The sequence below is a fragment of the Chelonoidis abingdonii genome, chromosome 5 (genome assembly GCF_003597395.2).
Source record: "Chelonoidis abingdonii isolate Lonesome George chromosome 5, CheloAbing_2.0, whole genome shotgun sequence".
In the NCBI taxonomy this organism is placed as follows: Eukaryota; Metazoa; Chordata; order Testudines; family Testudinidae; genus Chelonoidis; species Chelonoidis abingdonii.
In genome coordinates, this window is record NC_133773.1 from 132,625,497 (window position 1) to 132,649,283 (window position 23,787).

At 45.0% G+C, this 23,787-nt stretch overlaps 1 protein-coding gene across 2 annotated transcripts in view; it reads right to left on the bottom strand.

The window, feature by feature from the left end:
* Nucleotides 1-1,896: 1,896 nt before the first annotated feature.
* LOC116822783 (charged multivesicular body protein 3) overlaps nt 1,897-23,787 on the bottom strand; it is a 50,415-nt gene continuing 28,524 nt past the window's right edge. Inside the window, exons 1-6 of one of the 2 annotated variants that reach the window (XM_032776873.2) lie at nt 22,592-22,727; nt 16,492-16,552; nt 8,228-8,407; nt 4,914-5,035; nt 3,901-4,015; nt 1,897-2,423 (exon numbers count right to left, since the gene is read on the bottom strand). In XM_032776873.2, coding sequence (XP_032632764.1) covers nt 2,284-2,423; nt 3,901-4,015; nt 4,914-5,035; nt 8,228-8,407; nt 16,492-16,552; nt 22,592-22,636 — 663 coding nt within the window. In that variant the 5' untranslated portion in view covers nt 22,637-22,727 and the 3' untranslated portion in view covers nt 1,897-2,283. Of the gene's footprint in view, nt 2,424-3,900; nt 4,016-4,913; nt 5,036-8,227; nt 8,408-16,491; nt 16,553-22,591; nt 22,728-23,787 lie in introns of those variants that run through there. The other variant, XM_032776875.2, reaches the window with a different exon arrangement.

The following is a 23,787-nucleotide window of genomic DNA, read 5'->3' on the forward strand; positions in this document are numbered from 1 at the left end:
TAGGCGGATGTGATTGCAGAGCCATTGGCCATTATCTTTGAAAACTCATGGAAACCAGGGGAGGTCCCGGATGACTGGAAAAAGCCAAATATAGTGCCCATCTTTATAAAAGAGGAGAAGGGGAATCCAGGCAACTACAGACCAATCAGCCTCATCTCAGTCTCTGGAAAAATTATGGAGCAGGTCCTCAAGGAATCCATTTTGAAACACTTAGAGGATGGTGATCAGGAACAGTCAACATGGCTTCACCAAAGGCAAGTCATGCCTGACCAACCTGCTTGCCTTCTATGATGAGAACTGTCTCTGTGGAAAAGCTTTTGATATGGTCTCCCACAGTATTCTTGCCAGCAAGTTAAAAGAATATGGATTGGTGGATACAAAGCTGGCTAAATTGTTGGGCTCAATGGGTAGTGATCAATGGCTCGATGTCCAGTTGGCAGCCGGTATCAAGTGGAGTGCCCTAGGGGTCAGTCCTGGGGCTGGTTTTGTTCAACATCTTCATTAATGATCTGGATGATGAGACAGATTGCACCCTCAGCAAGTTTGGATGACACTGAACTGGGGGGAGAGGGTAGAACAGGGTCCAGAGTAACCTAGACAAATTGGAGGATTGGGCCAGAAGAAATCTGCATTTGTCCTTGTTGAACCTCAGAGTCCTGCACTTAGGATGGAAGAATCCCAGGTAGTGCTACAGGCTGGGGACCAACAGGCTAAGCGGCAGCTCTGCAGTAAAGGACCTGGGGATTACAGTGGAAGAGCTGGATGAGAGTCTCTTGTTGCCAAGAAGGCTAATGGCATACTGGGCTGCATTAGTAGGAGCACTGGCAGCAGATTGAGGGAAGTGATTATTCCCCTCTATTCAGCACTGGTGAGGCCACATCTTAAGTATTGCATCCAGTTTTGGACCCCCACTACTGAAAGGATGTGGACAATGTAGAGAGAGTCCAGCAGAGGGCAATGAAAATGATTAGGGGGCTGGGGCAAATGACTTAGAAGAAGAGGCTGTGGAAACTGAGCTTATTTAGTCTGCAGAAGAGAGGATGAGGGGGGATTTGATAACAGCTTTCAACTACCTGAAAGAGGATGGATCTAGGCTGTTCTTGATGGTGGCAGATGACAGAAGCAGCAGCAATGGTCTCAACTTTTCCTAATATCCAATCTAGACCTCCCCACTGCAATTTATTTCACTAGCAGGGTGGTGAAGCACCGGAATGGGTTAGCTATGGAGGTGGTGGAATCGCCATCCCTAGAGGTTTTTAGGGCCTGGCTTGATAAAGCCTTGGCTGGGATGATTTAGTTGGGGTTAGTCTTGCTTTGTGCAGGGGGCTGGACTAGATGACCTCCTGAGGTCTCCTCCAACCCTAGTTTTCTATGATTCTATGAATATATTTAGTACATAACTCCTTAAAAATAGAGCTGCTTTCACTTGTTTCTTGAACTCTCAGAGGTAGGCTTCATCCTCCTTTTATCAAGCACCAGTCTCACTTCTGAAGAAATACCATGCTGTCCTGATAAAGGTTTTGCTAAAAACGGACAGTAGGAAAACACTTCAGTAACGTGTTAAAAATAGAACAGCTACAGCCTAAAGCAAAGGACTGTTACAGCTGTAGTCAAATGTTCTTTACAGCTCAGTTTTCCCATTTGTGCACTAGAAGGAAAAACAGCTACTACTGAAAGCTAGGTGGATTAGTCTGTATTTGTAAAATGTTATCTTTGGATGGAAGGGGCTGCTAGAAATAGCTTTAAGAAAGAAAATAAACTAAATGCTTCAAAGCAGACTGACCATTGAACAAAACTTCCCTTTCCTCAGCATTGTTATCTGCTTGAATGCACACAAAGGTTAGACTAGACTCTTAAAATAAGAGGCAAGCTAAACAGACCCAAGAGGAGCAAGTGTTAAACCATAAGTTTATTAAAATCCATTTGTAGTGTTTCAGGAAAATATACAGACACTTAAATATTAAGGGATTTTTTGGTAGCAGCTTAAGCCAATACAAGTGCTTTGTTAGAGGAAGACCCTCCCTTGCTACAAAGAATATTTTTGAAAGATTGTTTTGTATCTGAAAATACATTACACCCACCATTTCCCTATAGCCTATACTACCTGCAAAAGATTAACAGAAAAAATGGCAAAAATAACCTTTATAGAACACAAGCCCCAGGAAAAATGTATATTACAGGAAGTATCTTCACAAACAAAGTTTTACATTTTACAGGAGGGACAGAGCATCCCAGAGTGGGGAGAAAAGAACAAAAACCAAGCTATACTGTTGAACTTAATACCTAGCTACGGAGCGTAGCTAACCGTGACTGCATTGCTTCAATATCTTCTTCCTCTTCTTCATCAGCTATACCAGCTGCCCCTATGGGTTCAGTTTCTGGAAGAGCATCTGTAACTTTGCTAGGTGCTTTACCCAATGCCCCTGCAAACAAGCAAGATAATGTCCATAAACATTGTTTAATACAGACCACTGACTGATTAATAAAGGGACAAGTTCTCAGGTAGCTGCACATTGTAGAGATTTAAAGGTAACAGAACTCAACCATACAGCAGCAGCTGAGATGGACATTTAGAGAGCCTTGATTAGGCTATCTAGGCAATAACTACTCATGCTCAATTCTTCTTAGTGGGTACCATGCAGTATTTTGCCTATTTTCAAGTGTCTAGAGCACTGTATTCTAACTCCAAAGGCCCTGAGGAAAGAGCAGGGGGCTCATCCTGTGACACTAAAAGACCCTGCTCCCTGCATTCCTGGGGCCACAGGCAAAACAGCTTCAAAGTAGCTTGCCTTCCTGCTTTATTCCTCTGAGGCTCTTAACAGTTGTGAATGGGAAGAGCTCCTTGTTTCAGGGCAGCTTCACTTCTGTTCCCATGGCACTCAGCTCTGAGAGCACCTGTGGCCCAATCCATAAACCCAAATGCTGGAGAGCATGATGCAGCTTTTGGCAAGTGAGCAGAAGGTTGAAGAGTATTTTTACAAAGGAAAAGAAACGTGAGGCAGGAAAAGGGGTGGTGGGGGGGGAGACAAAAGAGGGGTGTGGGAAATGGGCACAAGGAGACATGGCAAAGTATGAGCCAGGGAACCTAATTCACCCATAGGGCCTGGCCAATAAGGAGGCTGGGACTTGAAGCTACCCTATAGCCCTTCAGGTAATAGTCTACAGTCAGAGACTTCTGAATTAATATTTTATATTCAAAGCACTTTTACAAGTTGTCTCAGTTAATAAGGAGATTGTCCAATTATTCAGCCTAGATTTTACTTAAAGGGACAGAGTCAAGTAGTTCAGGGCCAATTGTTTTGGTGTTATTTAAACCACATAAGACCCAACAGATTTTCGTTTTTTCAAAAATTGGAAAATAGTTCAACTAAAGTGTGTTTAGCCCAAACAGTGTAGCAGCCTGTGACCCTGACTAGATCAGAATCAAAAGCAACAGTCTCTGCTATTGTTATTGTACAAGATGAGAGAAACACACAGTAACTAAACTGCATCAAGTATGGATGTATTTAAATTCTGGTTTAGGGGTACTAGTACCGAAGGAAAGTGACCTTGTAAAATAAAGGTGATAACCTGACAGTGTCTCTACTGAGTTCTGTGCATTCCTCCTATTTACACTTTTTGGAACCACCCTAATGAGTTCTTTCCTGCCTCCGTATTCACAATCATCAGCCACAGTACTTCTGCTCCATCTCTGAGGGCCCCATCTTGTGAAGTACTGAGCACTCCCTGCTCCCACTAAAGCTAAGGGCATTCAACACTTTGCAGAACTGGGCCCCAAGACATATATAGAGGGTCAAATTCTGCAACAGGAATCAATGAGTTTTGCCATTTAATCCACTGGGAACAGGACCATGTTCTTGGCCCTCATAATACATATCTGTAACAGACTCATGCACTCACCAGCTGTAATCTCAAACAGGATTTTATCGATTTCCATCTCTGCTTCCTCTTCCATTTCCTCTTGGTCTTCCATATTTTCAAAAGTATCCTCCAACATTTCTTCTATGATACCAGCCTATAGCGAAATAGAAGGTAACAGATCCCATTTCTAGGACTTACGTAGAGCACCCAGGAGCACAACACTCTCAGGAAAGTATACTCAGCTCCTTCAATTTCATAATAGTCCAGATTTTGCCTGCCGCTATCACACTCCAAGGACTCAGCCTATTATTGGAAGCAAGGCTATCTACTACACACACCATTCTTACACGTTCCTGATAGTTCTGTCATTAGGTCAACATGTGGGTTATTTTTAAAACACAGACCCTTTGAATGTTTTCACAGCAACAAAAAGACACTTTATTGCATACTTGCTGTGAGAAAAGAATGACTGACAATTAAGAGTAGGGTAACCCAAGAATTAAATGGCAGTGTTGTCTTACTCACACCTTAGAGCAATATATCAAATTTATTGCCCTATATTTAATCAAATGCAACTACAACTGGTAACACAAACCTTTGAAAGGCCAGCCTGTCAGTCTCACACAGTTATGTTTGCCTAAATTATATTCTGTAATCAACTAAAAATGTTGGAAGATTTTTCTATAAATTCCATTGGAAACACTTTCTTAAAAAAAAAAAATAAAATAAATCCCCCTGCAGGGCTTGGAGCCCAAACATTTCAAAATTATGCTAGTACATATCGCATGCACACAGTAAAATGGATTAGAAAGTTTAAGTAATCTAGAGTATTATTGCAGGAAAATGATTATTTAAAAGTGTGTTTTTAACTTGAGTGTTCCTTTAATGGCAGCAGAGGAAGACTCTGGACCCTGTCTCTTGTCTGTGTATATTGTAAGCTCTTCAAAGCAGGGACTTTTACCATGTGTTTGCACAGTGCTGAACAATGGGACCCCATCTCACTTGGAATGCCTAGGCGCTATTGTAATACACTAATATATTTCAGAACTTACCTTCATCATTTCTTTGGACAATTCCCTCATCGTTGCTTGAATTTCAGGGATTTTTACTAGATTTTGCATGGCTTTCATGACCTCTGTGCTCTTCTGTAATGAACCTGCCACTCTGAGGACAGCTGCCAAGAGAAGGCATGGAAAGGCTTTAGAATGAAGCCAGCACAGGGGAACAAAACTGACGGAGAATCCTGCTTGTACAGATTATCATCATTTTGGAATCTAGGAAAGTGCATATAAGAAAAAAGATTATCCATTTACTTAATCACCTTCTAAACTTAAAGTTGTCGGCTTTAGAAGACAGGAAAAATCTGAATTTCCCTGTTTCTGAAAGATTGAAGAGTTTTAGTGGAGATGCTGCTCCAATTAACTGCAGGTGAGCCATTCAAACACATCTAGATTCCACCCCACCCACAGTTTGATTCAGAAAAGGAAATCTTGTTTGCTCTTCGCAGGTGGGAAGTTGATGAGCATGGAGTAAAACTACGCAGAAAGTCTTACTGACGTTTTCATACTGGTCAAGCGAGCAAGACTATGTATCCATTTATCTGATTATTCATGAAAATAATAACCTAATGTGAAGCCGCCTTTGTAGTCTGACATTTTGGGAGATTTAGAAACTCTCTCACTTGCAGGAAGTCATTTCACATCACTGGATTGTTGGAAAGCCATTTAATATTGAATTAGATAACTGACAATTGCCCCTTTTTGAACAAGAAATAAAAACTGAATTAAAATACAGCCTACAATGGGTTTCTATCAATATTTTTTCCAGTGGCTAATTAACAGTCCTGGGCAATACCCAAAGAGGTCAGCGAAGCTAATTATTAGAATGGTGCTTAAATGTTCCTTGAATGTCAAATCCTGAATAAGGGTAACGTTGAGAAACAACAGCATAGAGTTCCCACATTTTAAATGGCACTCCTGAATTAAGGGGATGAACTGCACATGCTACTTTTCATTGCAACATTCCTAGCTTACAAGTGTTTTTAACATGAGGCCTGAATAATAAGGAGAAGCTACAGGAATACAAAAAAAAAAAAATCTCAACTGTATTGATAGTCAAATTTTTTCAATTTTAGGAGTCTAATAAAAATACAAGTCAGAATCCCAACTTCCTGTCTGCCTCTGATAAAATAATGGTTCGAATATCACTATTATTACCGTGGTGGTATTGATAGTAATGCTAAGTGAAAAACTGAAGGCAATCTTCACTGTAAAGGAGGATTAAAATCCCTCTAGTGCATAGTTCATTGATTGAATTTAGTTCCCAGATTTACCATTACTATTGTTGAGATTAGTTTTCTAGGACCCTTTGTTGGGTAAAATAGTTGCTAAATTCTCCAGCGAATATAACTGTACTAAATCAATGAAGTTTGATGCTGAGGTCTCCTTGTAGCTAAGCCATCAGTGTCCCCACAAACTAAAAACTTCTTACACACACATCTATTATCATGGCATCCTGGACAACAGGCACTTTGGAAATCTCAGAATTAGAAAGAAAAGTGATACCCATTAACTAAGGCTACATTTTAATTATGGGTATTTTTATTAAAGTTATGGACAGGTCACAGGCAGTAAACAAAAATAAATGGTCCATGACCTGTCCATGACTTTTACTATATACCCAACTAAAATTCATGGGGCATGGGGGCGCCAAAGGTGCTGGCATGGCCTGGGGGGGGGCACTGTGGGTGGGGTGGGGGCACAGGCCAGGGAAGCACGGCAGATGCTCCGAGTTGGGTGTTGGTGAGGCTGGAGCAGGCTTCCTACCCAGCTCCTAGCTCCACGTGCTGCCTCTGCTCTGCCCCAAGCCCTGGTTCTGCAGCGCCTGTTGGCTGGGAACCGCTGCGGAGGCAGCACATGGAACTAGGAGCTGAGGGAGGGGAGTTCCCCCCAGGGTAAGCACTGCCGCGCCCCACCCCCCAGCCTTGAGCCCTACACACCCAAACTTCTGCTGTTGGCAAGAGGGCCAAGACTGCCCCAGCAGCAGCTAATGTGACTGGCCCAGGGGCTGCCTAAGCTGCTCCAGTGGCTTCCGGGCCAACCATACCGGGCTGCTGCAGAAGTCACAGAAAGTCACGGAATCCATGACTTCCATGACAAACACGGAGCCTTAATTATAACTATTTGCATGGACCATACAGCAAGAGCCAACAGCTGGATCAGTATCTGTCTTCGCTTACTATCTTCCAACCCTGCCTCCCCTCATTCTGCTGCCCAGCCAACTTGTTGGGGAGCCTCCTCCCCTTGCCCTGCTTTTCAGCTTAGCACCTCAGTTTTTTGGCGGCTGGGTCATTCTTTCTGGAAGCTGCTCACACACCCAGCCAGTCCTTGACCCGGCTTTTCTCTACACCTCCTCCAATGCATTTCTCCCCTCATCCCCAATGGACCAGATAAGTCACACTAGGTCTCCTCCTAGCAAACACTGTGGCTCCTGTTGTGGACTAAAGGTGGTTTGCCAGATGAAGAAGGTGCCTCCACTGCAGAGCTATGAGCTCCTCCTCGTTTTGTTCTGTGTTTGTACAGCACAGGGTCCTCCTGGTCCATGACTATGTGCTACAATAATACAACTGCTTCCAAGTCTTCTCCCCCGGCCCATCCTTGGATCCCTTTGCTCCCTGCCGCTGTTAGGAGCTGCGGTGTGGTGAGTTATCAGTGACAGACTAGCCCGAAAGTGCATTTTAAAGGACAATTTCAATATGGACAACAAGGCTTGCAGATGGTCATGGGGGTGGGGGGGGAATTCTAAGAATAGGGGAGGCATGGAAGGAGGTCTCAGTAAGGGATTGTCAAATGCTTTGACCGATGGAAAATGGTGTAAGTGCTAAACATTAAGCCACTGGGCAAATTGCTCCTCTTCTCTATCAAGCCCACCCTTGCTTTGATGCTTCACGGTGCAGGACTCTGGCTTTAAAACACAGGAATTCGTGCAAGAAGACAGGGTGCTCTTACAAATGAAATACCCCTTGGATACGCAATCTGTCAAAAAACAACCCACCCCAGTAACAGAATATGATCAAGCTCTTCTTGTAATGCTAGAATCATTCTTACAGGAGGCTGTGGAAGCAGCCAGCATTAGTAATATTCTCGCTATTTTAGAAATACTCAAAGAAAAAAACAAATACACAGCACATCACGCAAGGAAAGACTTCTTGGAACAGATGACTTAAGTGTAAATACATCCTGCAGGCTTGGACTCATCCTAAACTTTGACAGAATTTTACCTCAGTTTTGAAATGTGCAGCTCAGGGCCAACCTCTACAGTTAATCTAAGAAACAGCTCTTGTATTTAGGCGCAACGATGTTCTTACCAAGCTGGTTCTTCATCCCCATGAGCACAGAGTTCATGTGTGCTTTGGATGCATAGAGTTTGCTCACAGCCTTCCGAGAGCGGATCATCTCCTTTGCCAAAACCACACACACGTCTTTTTGACCCTTTTTGGCAGCATCTTTTACCGACCGCTTTACCTTTTCTTCTTCTCTTTGGATATCTGGGTTACAAAGGACAAACAAGCGAGGACAAATCGTCAGAAATGGCTGGAGGCTAGAAGCAGAGATTCATTGCTTATTGGAGTGCATTTTCAAAAGCAACAGTTCATCATTAAAACTTTCCACTTCAATAATGCCTTTCATTTAAGCAAGAATCCAGCCACTGAAGACTGAACGGGGTATTCTGGTTTGTGCATCTCCAACAGATTAGTTAACTAAAGCTCTAATAGCAAAATATCTATTTCTACCATAGCACATCCAGTTCTATGATTTCCCTTAACACCAGTCTGTCACAGCATTACCTCCAAGCTTCCCAAGCACCCAGCTGAGATCAGCTCCTGTATGAAGCTAAACCCTGATGAGAGTGAAGTAATGCTGGCTGAAGAGGGAAGCACTTTGAACCACTCATCTGCTCCATTACAACTGCCATCATCAAAGGCAGCCACATTCACATTGTCAGACTGGTTTACAGCAGTGGTTCTCAAACTTTTGTACTGGTGACCCCTTTCACACAGCAAGCCTCTGAGTCTGACCCCCAATATAAATTAAAAACTATTATAAATGCTGGAAGCAAAGTGCGGTTTGGGGGTGGACGTTGACTGCTCACAAACCCTCAGTAATAACCTCGCAACCCCCTGAGGGGTCACAACCCCCACTTTGAGAATCTCTGGTTTACAGCAAGCTGATTGCATTAGATGCTGCACTGCACTCAGCTAGCCAGACAGTTGTGGTGGCAATGAATGCCCATTTCCATCTACAACTGGTCAAGGAACTACACTCAGTCCTATCAGACACAGATCCAACCATGAGGAGACACGTTTATAACCTCTAATCTTACCTATTGTGGATTCCTTATACGTATGAAGTCTGTGCCCTAAAGGAAGCTACATCTGTTGAGATGCCAACCTTGCTCATACTTTTAGAGATGCTTATGAAAAAGTTAGGGAGGATGCTTGGACCTCTTCCCCTCCTTCCCTCTGGAGAAACTGGGACCTCTTGTCCCTCCCCTCCAATGGCTGGGGGGCTGGATTCTGCTCACTCCTCTATTTGTTGACTCCCCACCCCCAAAGAGAAAGAAGGATCAGCTCTAGGAAAGGTGCCCTCCTATGCTGCCTAATGCCCTTAATTACTTTGGCCATTCCTGGCCTGGAACGCCTTGCTGGGATGATCCTCCTCTGCTACCACTGCTGCCTTCACTTCCCCTGCAGACTGGGCAGTGAGGTCTGATAGGAGGCAAACCACGGGGAGCCGTCAGTGAGGCTCAGGGTGGTGCTGGATTCACTGCCTAACCCACAGGCTGCACACAAACTGCCTCGAGTGGACCCTGGTGGAGAGCTCTAGTACCTAGAGCATGTTGACAAAGTCCAGCATGGCCCACTTGGGGCAGTTAAAGTGCAACACGCACCCTGTGGCTTCGGCAGTGAATCCAGCAGCATCCCAACCCGTTCAAAACCACCACATCTTGCCTCCTTCCCGACCCTCGTGGTGCAGTCCATGCACATGTTATAATGCAGTGGAGAAAACAGCCCCCTATTCCCCCAACACTACTTGTTGTGTTTGTTGGACCCCAGTGGTGGTGAGTGACACACACATTTTATTTATGTGACAGAGACAAAATTAGTAGATGTAAACCTAACATAGTAATTTTGTAATTTTATGTACAAATTCACAAGGACTACTGAAAGTTAACGAATGCTTTGCACGTCTGCATCTGGTTCAGAACACAGCAATTTGATTTCTCACTAAGGATACGTCTACACTACCTGCCGGATCAGCGGGTAGCGATTGATCTATCGGGGACCGATTTATCACATATAGTGTAGATGCGACAAATGGATCCCCGATTGCTCTCCCGTTGACTGCTGAACTCCAACTTGGTGAGAGGCAGAAGCAAAGTCGACAGGCGAGCGGTGGCCGTCAATCCCGTGCCGCAAGGACGCAAAGTAACTGATTCTAAGTCGATCTAAGATGCATCGACTTCAGCTATGTTATTCTCGTAGCTGAAGTTGTGTATCTTAGATAGACCCCTCCCCCAGTGTAGACCAGGCCTTAGACAGGTCACTGGGAATACATCATTCTGATTCCCCAGTCCCTGCACTGGATCCTTCTCAAACACCTAGAGGTCAAGGATGCTGTTCTGACTTTCAACAGCTTGCATGATATCAGCCCCCACTAACTACCTGAGAGACACCTTTCTTGTGATAACCTCAGCTCCACACCACTGGAAAAGATGAAGCAGCCAAGAAAGAGGGGAAAACCAGTAGCCAAAGAAAATGGAAATTTCCTAGGAGCTGGAACAAGATTACGGAAATCACTGCCAGATGAAATTGGAATGACTGCCAGCCTCATCACATTCAGAACTACATGCTAAATCCATCTGTCTGATATAGCTTTCCCACAGTAACGTTCTCAGTCACATTATCACTCACATTTAAATCCCTAAAATCTTGTTTGTTCCTGCCAACTGGGCTGGGAAATAAAGATTTGTGGTAGGTGTTCACACACCATTATGATGGGTGATCTCACAAAAATACAGATGTTATAGATTCACTCTGCTCCTTCAGGAAGCAGAAATCTTTCATCTATTTAGACCCCATACACATTTTGTAAATAAATGACTCAACTTCCCAACAAGCTTTGCAAGTTATTTTAGAATCAAATTTATTACCCAAAATCTTTAATCTTGCAGGTGGGATAATCACATACTTTGTCAGACACAGTTCACTAAATAATTAAGCTTTGACTTGCTTCCCTGCCAGGTTTATACACTTTCACTGGCATTTAATGAACAAGGCTTAGAAGCAATTCATAATATTGCATCTGGTGCATTAACTTTTAAATGTAAAATGGTACATTCAGAATGTAACCATTTGAAACAGCTGAATGGCCACTGTTGATGTCATTGATAAAGGGATTCTCTAATAATATAACATTATTCTGGAAACATTCAGTAACATCAATAGACTTAGGAACACCTGAATGGCCTAACTCAACGTTAGTTTAGTCTCCAGCTTCACTCCCAGCATTTGATATAGGGTGACCAGTTGTCCCAATATTATCTGGACTTTGTTTTACATATGCAGCTATATCGCAACCCCCACCCCAAAAAAGGAAGTGTCCTGAGTTGCTAATTTGATGTCCATGTACTAGATGTGAGGAAGAACATATATTGCACTGAATAGTGTCTGCACAAAATGAATTCCAGTCTTTTATGCTTTAAAGTTAAGGTGCTGTGCAGTGCTCAGTTTGGAAAAGAAACTACTAAGGGGGATATGATAGAGGTCTATAAAAGCATGACTGGTGTGGAGAAAGTAAATAAGTGTTATTCACTCCTTCCCATAACACAAGAACTAGGGGTCACCAAATGAAATTAATAGACAGCAGATTTAAAAACAAAAGTAAGTATTTTTTCACACAATGCACAGTCAACCTGTGGAACTCCTTGCCAGAGGATGTTGTGAAGGCCAAGATTATAACAAGGTTAAAAAAAAACAAACTAGATAAGTTCATGGAGGATAGGTCCATCAATGGCTATTAGCCGGGATGGACAGGAACGGTGTCCCTAACCTCTGTTTGCCAGAAGCTGGGAATGGGCAACAGCAGATGGATCACTTGATGATTACCTGTTCTGTTCATTCCCTCTGGGGCACCTGGCATTGGCCACTGTCAGTAGACAGGATACTGGGCTAGATAGACCTTTGCTCTGACCCAGTATGGCCATTCTTACGTTCTTATGCATAAGCTTCCTGAAATAATCAAGGCCCCTCCTTTCAGAAAAGGATTTTAAGAGTTTAAAATCTCTGCATTTTACTCAATCTTAAAGGGATAATGGTAGCTATGCACAGCAAAAAAAATTAAAGCACCTGAACAATATTTTCAGGTGAGAGACATATGCACACAAAAGAATAAGGAGTTAAAAACTGGGCTTCTATTCTGGCCCAGAAATAACACTTCTATTGCAAAGAGATGGCCGAAAACTAGCTTGCAAGAAAAAGACGATAACACAATTTGAATCCATCCAGCTATATTAACATTTAGGGATATTACTGACAGAAGAGTTCAGTGAAATTGCCTTATAAAGCAAGCAAGCATATTGTATGCAGTGATTTTTATTTTCAAAAGCTCACTGATTTACACAGCCAGAAATTTTACACCAGAATGATTCAGAATTTGGCAGGTTATAAAAATAAATCCATCAAAATAGCATTCTGCGTTTTGGCACTCGCAAGCCCAATATGAATTGGAGACATCAATGCAAATTCTCATGTGAGAATTAACGAATCTTTTGGAGAACGACTCGCCCAGAATCAGTGTCATTCAGCAGCAGATAACTGAAGAAATCTCTATCAGCCAGTCCACTGGGACAAAGAGTGCCCTCCTCTCCAAAAGACTATTTTCCTTTAGAAGAGTTTGGGTTAGTGGTGTTTTCCTCATTACTCACAAGAAACACCATATGCTTACAAGATGCTGAAACCATTTCTTCAGCATAACTAACTATGCACTTTACAGGCCATGGGAATAGTTAAAAATCCCTGCTCCAAAGAGTGTACAATACAATCAGTACAAATACCCTAAGTGAAACAACAGTTCAGGCATGAGAAAGTGCTAAGATCAATCCATTGTGCACAAAGCCTTCCTATACTGACCATTTAGAAGGCCTAAAGCCTCTATCAGTCTATATTTTTGTAAGCTAATCTTTGTTTGACTTCTTTGAGGACAGAGAATCCAACTGTGTGAATATCAATTTTTGCAGGGAATGCAGGCTTATCCTGTGGTCAAAAGGTGGATTCTACTTTCAGCTCTGCCAAAGACAACATGCATGACTTTAGACAAGTAACTGTCCCTTTCCCTCAGTTTCCCATCTGTCAAGTGGAGACACATCCCTGCCTCATAGGGTGATGGAGAGGCTTAACTCAAATTTTATAAAGTACTTAGCGGTCCTGAGATGGAAGACACTAAAGAAATGAGAAATATAGTTACTGCTGCTAGCTACTTGCTGGCTTTAAACATCCAAAACCATCCATTGGACCAGGACACTGTGGCATTCCATATCTTGGGGAGCATACTGTAACCCCCATATTCCTCATTTTCATATAATCATGATCTTACATATAAAGCATGCCTTGTAAGGTATCGGGGAAACGTTATGGTCTGCTGAAAATCATTTCTGTATCCGTATGTGTGTATCATTAATGCATATGAAGTTATGAGAATTGTGTTATATGTTGGTCACTAAAACATGCTGTAAGTGGGGAGCTAATATCTGGTTGATTCCTCAAGAGGCAACAGGAAGGAAAGTAACCAGCATCCAAGTGGGGTGTTGAACCACCCATCGTCCAGCACTCACCTGCATGAGGCCACACCAGGGGAATTGCTTAACCTTGCTTGGAGAGACTCAGCAATGCCCCCTAGACATGCCTGGACTTGTGCTCCCCAAGCACATGGACTGAGGGTATAAAACAGACAGAGTGGACACATACTGGGCCCTTCTCCTGCCACCGTTGCTGCAAGCAACTAAGATACTGAGAAGAAGACAAGACTCCAACAGAGGAGATTGGCCGAGGTTTAAGGAACAAATCTGTATATTAAGGCCTGCAATATCCAGTGGGGTGAGAAAAGCTGCTTAATCTAGATGTTATCCAGTCTAATATGGTTGGGCATTTAGACTGTGTGCTTATATATTTTATTTTATCTTGGTAGCATTCTTTTTGCCTCTCTCTTAATATCACTTAAGAGCTACCTTTTATAATCAATAAAATGTTTAATTGTTTATCTTTACCAGTGATTTTGTATGAAGTGTGGGGCAGATTTGCTCAGGTTGGGAGAGGCTGTTGTATGTCCACTCTCCATTGCTGAAGTGGCAAACCAACTAATAAATTTGCACTGCCCATCTTGAGCAGTGCAAGACAGTATACTCCTGGGATACAGTGCTGGGAGCATGTGGCTGGTGCCTTTCTCTGTGCGATTGATGAGTGGCTCTGGGAGCATTCATGCAGTCTAGCTGGATGTGGGGCTCCACATGCAGTTGTGCTAAGTGATCACAGCTCCTGAAGGTGTTGCTGCTGGTCACTAGCAAGACATTGTGACAGACAGCCCAGGCTGGGGAGAGTTCAGGGGGCACAGTCCCAAGCTGCACCCCAAGGGGATCCTGTCATAGGCACATTCTGCTCAATGGCTAATAATAAACTGAATGGTTTTGTTGCAGTCTGACATACTCCAATTTTTCTAGATTGAGCATAATCATTATATGTGCACTTTATTATAGGATATGCATTACTGTGATTTGGCAATTGACTGACTGTTTTTGGAATGCGTTGCTTCACAAGGGATCAAAGGCTATGAGAGAAAGCATGGAGTTCCACAGAAGTCTTTGGAGGATGGTATCACCTGCCAGTCTCCAGTAAACCAAATTCAGTACATTGGTCCCTCTTCTATGACCCAGTGGCTTGGTGACAGTGCTGTGCATGATACCACACTATGGCTCTGTTAAAGGTCACTGTGTTGTGCCTCTCAAGAACAGGGGGTTCAAGCCATTAGATGAAAGATTGTGTGTGGTGCAAAGCATTCTATTGCTCCCAAAACCCATTCTAGAAATCAGAATGAACACATTTTGTTTATTTGAACAGAAACATTTGAAACAACATTCAGTGATACAGCAATTGTCACAGTAACAACTTCATATTTCCATCAGATTTAATGTGTTATACAGACAGATTGTCCAAATTGTCATAATTCTATAGCACCATCCACAGGGAGTTCAAAACAGTTTACAGATTTAATTAGTCTCAACAGACCTAAAGGATGCACAGATACTAACCCATTTTAAAGAGGAGGACAGACAGGTTAAGTCAGGGCTTAAAAATGCAGCAAACACCTAATAGAGACCAATACAAAAGGTCCTCCTGGAACTTGTTCACAGAGCAAAACCCTGGTGAGATGTCCACTTCCTCACCCAATCCCAGCTGCTGGGAATGTGGGAAGAAGGGGATGTAGCAGAAAAATCTACTAATACTATGGTGTAAGATCAAACAACTCCCCTCCTTTCTGCAAAAAAACCCTATACAGGAGTCAATCCTGTGCCCATAGAAATTGAAGTCCAAACTCCCATTAACAGAAGTCAAACTTCACCTCTTATATCCAGTTCTCCTGTTTGTCACTGTCCCAGATATACCTCCCTTTACCTATCTGACATGTTAGTTATACTTTTTTGCAAACTCCCTAGAAGTCGGTGCACATCGTAACCTCTTACAACTAAACTGTAACTTACGTTGCTGGTTAATTTGACCGAACGGGCACTTTTGAAAATTTTACAAGTGTCTTATGACCTTAAATCCCTAAATCATTTTAGAAAATGGGATTTTGGAGATTAATTCACATGGAAAATGTATGAGACTTGGGTACTTTTGAAAATTTTACCTCTAGAGACTTCTATGGGAGTTCATGCTTACAGAAGATATAAATCCCTAGGACTATACTGTTCTTTTCATACAGTCACAATTCTGTACCTCTGAAATGCAGCGTAATCTCATTCTGTGGCTCCACACACTACACAGGTCTCTGGCTGCTCTCACAATCTGCCCCCACCTCTTTCAGGCAAGGGCATTTTTTCCCTCCACTGATGGTAATTCACAATAAGAGCTCTTAGGTCTTGCTCAATATTATCCCATCTTCTCCTTGGTCAGCCATGAAGTTGCTACCCTAAGGATGTCCTTTCCACAGACACTTAGTCAAATCCATCTTCCATAGGGTGACCAGAAAGGAAATGCGAAAAATTAGGACAGGGAATTGGGGTGGGGGGAGGGAGGATGACAGACAATAGGAGTCTGTATAAGAAAAAGACCCGAACATCGGGACTGTCTCTATAAAAATCGGGAGATCTGTTCACCCAGTCTTCCACCATCCTACCTACATGCCCTTTCCACTGAAGTCCTTGGGATTTCACTACATTTATTATAGTTGGCTCTCCACAGACTTTCTGCAATTCCCTATTAAGAAGTTACCTAAAATTTCATTTTTTTCCTTTTGTATTTTGATATAGCATATATACACAAAGAGGAAGTCTGAGAAAATGTGAAAAAACACAAACCTCTGATCTGTCTATCAATTACTCTCATTTCTTTTCTCATCTTCAGTGACCATTCATTGACCTAAAAATAAAGACAGGAAAAAGAGAAAGCATAAAAGATACCATAACTAAAACGGACTTGTATACAATATATTTCCAGTTGTCCAAATTCCCTTCATCCAAAATTCCTACTTATCTGAATTCATAGTACATCCTCTCTCTGCAAACAGCATCCACCTCCCAGGGAATGGCAGGGTTCAAGGAAGCCTATTTACAACAATGCTTCTAATTCATGCTACACCAGTGCAACAACATATTCACTCAAATTATGATTAAGGCTACGTTTTAGTCACAGGTATTTTTAGTAAGAGTCATGGACAGGTCATGGGCAGTAAACAAAAATTCACAGCCCATGACTTTTACTATATACCCCTAACTAAAATTTGGGCAGGGGACCATGGGTGCTCTGGGAGGGGCGGTCTGGGGGCGCCATGGATGCTGGGGGAGGTGGCCTCAGCAGTGGAGGGGCTATGGGGCTCTGCACGCTGCTCCCATCAAAACGCTGGTTGCGCAGCTCCCATTGGCCAGGAACCTGGGGAGCTCCCGCACCCCGAGGTAAGCGCCCTCCCCACACCTTCCAACCCTCTAGCCCTGAGCGCCCTCCCATACACCCAAACTGCTGCTGCTGGCCCACAGGCTGCCCAACTCGGGCAGCCCATAAGCCAGCACCAGCCACTGCAGAAGTCACAGAATCCTTGACTTCTGTGACCTCCATGAGGGACTCGCAGCATTAATTATGATCCCATGGCTGCAACATTGTGTCAGTTCAAAGTTCAGCTCACAATAACTAGTTGTATCTATAGCAGCATCTCAAGTCAGCTCTCATCTTGGACCGCACAATCCAGGAAACAGCCCATCCCAGTCATCAGCAGGCAGTAGTCACATTGACACTGCAATTACCACTGAGGGATCATATTCTGCCACAGCCCAGGACAGACAGCCTGGGCAATTGAACGGCCACAGGGCGGGCGGGATGTGCAGGGGCTGACAGGGAGAGTGTGGCCATTCATTGGCTTGTAGCCCAGAATAGTAACAACGGCACACAATCAGGTAAAGCAATGCCTCCGAGACTCTTCAGCCTGCCCAGCTATATCTGGACCTTTATGGCCTCCCAGCCCATACCTACAACCTACCTCAAAGTAGCACTTCCATTTGTACGAATGGCTGGGTAGCTGAAAGTTTCCGGTGTCCACCAGGACATCCAGATAAACGGGGGTCTACTTTATTTTTAAGAAGTGGTCCTTTATGTAGCTTTTAGATGCATATTTTCAGAACCAATGCTTCAGAAATACAACAAGTCTCTTTCCCCAGGGGCACAAATACCCTGCACTGATATAGTCACATTGCCATGCATGACCCAAGAACCTCTTAATGCCAGCTGGCAAAGGGGCACAGATGGGGTCCATAGAGGTTACAAAAATGTCTTAATTCTGGCACATACATCCTGGTTCACCATAGACTGTAATGCAAGGTATCAAAGGAAAGCCTGGTCACGCTGGTTATGAATATCGTGAAACGTATGTATTGCTTCTACGTAAGGAGCTATATACATGTAATAGAAACATGTTCTTACAGTTTGTATCACTGTGAAAAAAAATACGTGATGGGGAGTTCACCCCCACCAATCCTGAAGGAGTTAAGATGGCTCAGAAAGGGACAATTAGGCCACATTCGGGGACGAGCCAAAGACTGGGAAGGCTAACTGATGAAGCAGCTTAGCTGGACAGAGGCTTACTGAGCTCCTATAACGCCAGAAAGTTTGCAGCAGCAGGAGACTTCATAATATTCAGACACTTTAACAATCATAATGAGTTATGGGGAAGAAAGAAAACTGACCTAAATGGTAAATGCTTGGGACAATTTACTGATATGCATACGTTGGTAATATTGACTACTGGAGCACCTAGTAGATTTAATTCTGTTTTAGATTTGGGAATTGCAACAAGTAATATAGGTAGTAAAAGCAACTGGGAAATACATAAAGATGACAGAATGTGGGGAAGTGATCACTTCCCTAAACTTATTGAGTACCAAGGTTGAGGAGATGTCAACACACATATACAGTTCCAACACTGGTGTCATGGAACATGCCAACATTTATGGAGTATGTAGACTAGCATGTCCACATCTGTCAGCTAACTGGATGAAGAAAAAACTTTGGTCTCATTCCTGCTGCTATACAGAAGCAACTTGGCCACATAGAAGTGTTCACATTAGTGCAGAGCTGAGTTCCACTGCAATTCCCGTCCTACCCATTGTTAAGGTGATGGACTGAGATGCAGGAGATCTGGTCCCAGCTCTGCCACAGATTTACATGTGACCTAGGACAAGTCACAATGCCTGCGTGCCATGGTTTCTCATCTGGAAAGTGTGGATTATATTTCTCTATTTTACAATGGGTGTGACAAGGGAAAGGGCACAGCAGGCCTGCCTACTCAATTGAGCAAATACATCCCAGCTGCCGAGATTCCTATTTGGGACTCCACTGTTGACACCTCTACTTCTCTGAGTGAGGAAAAGGGACCACTGCAGCAGCAAGCAAAGAGAACATGACACTATGCTGTTGACTCTGGGGTGGGAGAGTGGGGCCTGCCACCATCACTCCAAATAGGAGACAGAGCCACAGGGGACCCATCTCAATGTGAGCCGCCTTAATCCAGCCCTGTGTTCACCTACTGTACAGCACCGCCTCTACTTAAAATCCATAGAAAACTCTTCAAAATGCCCAAGTTTCCTTTCTGAAAGGGTTGCACAATTCCACACTTCTAGCCACATGTTACTTTAATGCTGAGTCTATAAGAGTCTCTGTCCAACCTAGAGTCACAACTTCACATCATATTGGGAGCATTTTTCCCCCCCGTTGCTGAATTGGTAGTCACTGATCCCACACGCAACAGAAGTTTTAGACCTGCTTCTCTTTGCTCAGCACAGTGCAATTCACAAACATCAGTGTCTGCTTTTTAAATAATGTCTGTAGCACCACAGAGGTGCATGCTATATAAACGAAAGGAACTGAAGAACCCGAGCTAAATTATGCAAGGTTCAGCCAAAGGAGGAAGAGGATGGATTACACATCCACTTGCGTCAGTTTAACTAAAAATATTTTTAAACTGATCTAGTTAAGCCAATGCAAATTTTTATGCAGTCTTTGTTCAGTTTAAGAGAGCCCTATTTTAATTTGGTAAAGAGACAGATAAGCTAAACTGAAATAAACTATCCAAAACAAAATAGAAGTGTCTACACGGTGTTTTGCATTGGCTTAACCAAATCAGTTTAAAAACTGAGTTAAATGAAACTGCTTCATCTTCTGCATGTAGCCAAGGCCAAAGTAATGTGCGAATGTATTGATAAGCACTGGCAAAAGGCTTGACAATTTTGCCAGACATCTTTTAGCCATAAAATTAATTAGACAAGGTTCAGTACATTAGATGGCCCAGTGGTAATGTCTTGTTGAGAGTGAAATTGGGCTTCTCACCACCACCCAACTTCTAGGAAAAAGGTGGGCATTGAGATTCTCATCAGGCTACCATCCCTGGACCCAGCTCAGTAGCTATATCTTTTGTGTTAGCCACCGGAACACATCTGATAAATCTGAAGTTGTCCACCACCTTCTGGAAGGCAGAAGGAACTCCCAACTGTCTTCCTCTTCCCTCTACAGCAGGGTTTCTCAAACTTCATTGCACTGGAACCCCCTTCTGACAACAAAAATTGCTACATGACCCCAGGAGGGGGGACTGAAGCCTGAGCCTGCCCAGGCCCTGCCACACTGTGGGGGAGGGAGTCCAAAGCCAAAGCCCAGTGCCCGGGAGAGGGAGCCAAAGCCCAAGGGCTTCAACCCCAGACAGGGACCTGTAATCTGAGACCACTGTTCAAGGCTGAAGTGCTCAGGCCTCAACCCCAGGCAGTGGGGCTTGGGCTTTGGCATCATCCCCTTGCCCCAGGAAGTTTAAGCCAACCCTGGCAACCCCGTTAAAATGGGGCCTTGATCTACACTTTGAGAACTGCTGCTCTATAGCTTTCTGACTGTGGGGAGCGTGGTCAAGGAATCTATTACTGTACCTGTCACCCAAACTCCTGGATACTATGAGAGGAGTGATGAAAAGGCCTTTCTTCTACTCTTCTCTGACTCCGAGCATCCAGATGCTGTGAGCAGGACAGCTCTCTCTGCTCCTCTACCCAATTCCTAGAGCTCTTGTAGCACCCATGAGACAGGGGGGATGGTCTCTGCTACTCTAGTTTTCGTTCCAAGTTCTCTTTTCTTTTGTGGGGGCAGGGGAGAGGAGGAGTGGGAAGCAGAAGCTTTCTTATTTGAGTACCTCTAATGCATCTGCTACTGCTCATAACTTTTCCAAACACTAAGAGTAAAAGTGACCCAATTCTTGATTATTACACTGCTGCCCAAAGAGTTCTGGAAACCAGCAGTGAAACCATCCAGCATTTGCTTATTTCACTCTGTTACTGTGTAAGAAAGGTAGGAGCAGCAGCAACACAATCAGATCATAGGACAGCCTGCTTGCAGACTCACAAAAAAATACTGCATCCACTCACACTTGTGTTGCAAAGATAATCATGCAAGGCACAGAAGTTTTATTCCCCCCTACTCAGATTTAGGGGTCTTCAGAGGCTGATGGCTTTCTATTCACCAGGGAAACAAGCCACTGGGAAGTGGACTCTTTGTGGAGTGGAAGTGGACCTGTTGCCCAGCTCCCTCAGAGAGGGCCTCCAAAGGAGATACATTCCAGAATGCAATACGCCTTCCTGATCAGTACAACTCAGGCTGACAGAAGCAGGAGTACTGGAGAACAAAGATTTGACCACCCAGGGAAACTGACCAGAATAGCTACTGCAGAATAGCCCCCCCCCATTTGGCTACACATATGCTTTAATAAGAGTATCCATTCAAGAAGTTATTCTGGAACAGCTATAGTCCTTTCCAAAATAACTTTCCCTTATTGACAAGTCCTAACGCTCCATCTCTATCCAGGGGACAACCCAAAGGCCCCAGTATGCTCCAAGCCATCTCCATTCCAGTAGAAGTTACTTGTTAAGATACCAGCACCAATTCCTTGTGGGCTATCAGTTACGGCCTGTTGCCTCTATGGGCCGCACAAACAGGAGTATGGAGACAGGCCCTCACTGGAGTCCTCATCCATCCCGGGGGCAGGGGCAGCAGTGTCATGGACACCCCTCAGCATGGGTGGGACCTGGTCAACTGTGCAGCAGCCCTGAGATATTGGGGGCTCTATCCTCTCGGCAGCCAGCCTCACTCCCTCAGCATCCAACCCAGCCCCGTGGCAGCCCCCCTTCAATCCCACCCCCTCCTTGCAGAATGCCAGGCCCCATGGCAGCCACCCCCAACCCCGTCCAGCGCCCTCACCCCACAAAGCCCCCCTCAGCGTCAACCCCCCAGCACAGCAACTGCCCCCTCACACACACACCCCCTCTCAGAGTCTCCCCCGCCCCAAGCACGGTGCCCAACCCCAGGGCAGCCCCCCCCTTACACACACCCCTCGCCCCACTCTCAGAGTTTCCCCTCCCCAGCACAGCACCCAACCCCAGGGCAGCCGCCCACTCACACACACCCCTCGCCCCACTCTCAGAGTCTCCCCTCCCCAGCACAGCACCCAACCCCAGGGCAGCCGCCCCCTCACACACACACCCCGCCCCACTCTCAGTATCTCACCTGCGGCCCCCCCTCAGCACAGCACCCAACCCCGGGGGCAGCCGCCCCTTCGCACCCCTGCTCCACTCTCAGAGTCTCCCCTCCCCAGCACAGCACCCAACCCCAGGGCAGCCGCCCCCTCACACACACACCCCGCCCCACTCTCAGAGTCTCCCCCCGCCCCAAGCACGGTGCCCAACCCCGGGGCAGCCACCCCCTCACACACACCGCTCGCCCCGCTCTCAGGGTCCCCCCCCAGCAGGGTGTTCGCCCCTTCACACACACCCCCGCCGAACCCCTGGCCCCACCCCTGCAGCGGGGGCCCTGCCCCTAAGGCGCCCTCCCGGGGGGCTTGGGAACGCGCCTTCTCCCCTGGTGCCCCCCGCCCCGGGTCATTACCAGCTCCTTGGGCGGCTTCTCCGGCGTTTTCCCGAAAAGACCCATCACTGGCCGACAAAACAGAGACTTCTGACCCTTCCGGGTTCCCGTCCCCTCCTCCACACGCCAGCAACAAACATTGCGCAAGCGCGATTTACCTCCCTCCTCCTGCCCTGTGACGCGAGGCTCATCTGCTTATCACTGCGCATGCGGCCGCAACACCACCGCCTCCTGTAAGGGGAAACAAACCCCAAACTCCTGCCACTGCGCATGCGTCCAGTTTCCTTCCCTCCGCCCTCCCTCCGGGGAGTCTCGGAGGCAGCGCTGCGCGTGCGTCCTTCCTGTGGGCTGGTGTTAAGAGCGGTCTGTTCCTCCCCTTAGCCGCCAGGGGGCGTTTAGCCTAGGCTGCGGCTGAGAGTAATAGAAAATCATGAGGGAAAGAGAGGTGGGCGTGGAGAAGGGAGAGGAGGTGCATTGTAACCTAAACCTAATCTTGGTGCTGTGGTGCTGGTTGTCTGTTCTATCCAGCACCCCAGCCCCATCATTTGTCATTGAATGATGATGCCTACGTTTAGGCAAGAATCCTGTTGTCTTCAGTTACAGATGAAATCCACAAACAGCACTTGGACCACTTGTTTTTCACTGTTCCTTAAACAAGTATCTGTAGCATTATTTATACAACACGACGCTGGTTACTGTAAAAGACCACTGCTAGCAAAATGGCATAGTGCAACTGAAGTGAATGGAGCACTGTCAATTTACAGCAGCTGGCATGTTCCTGAAGTAACTTACAGCCTGCTCCTGCCAGTGCTCCAGCACCTGTGTTACCTCTTGTGTACAGTCTCCTTTACTTTCAATACAGTCTTGCAAAATTATTCTCAGAGCCAGTTGTAATAAACGTTTGTCTCAAATCTGGACTTAAAGTTCAACATCTGAGTGTTTACTGTGAACCTTCCCCAAGCTTATACCCAGCTTGGATCTATCTCGCTGCCACCAGACAGGAATATAGCGCCTGCCTCGCTCTGGTCCCCCCAGACTTTCCCTGGAGAAACCCCCCAAGACCCAGACCCCTGGGTCTCCCTATCTCATCCCCCAGCTTCCCTCCCTTTCCTGGATTAGCCGGTGCGATGCTATACTTCACTCCTTGAATACAACCGGAGAGGCAATCTAGCTTCCCCGAGGCTATGCATTCACCTAGTCAGCTCACACAAGAGATT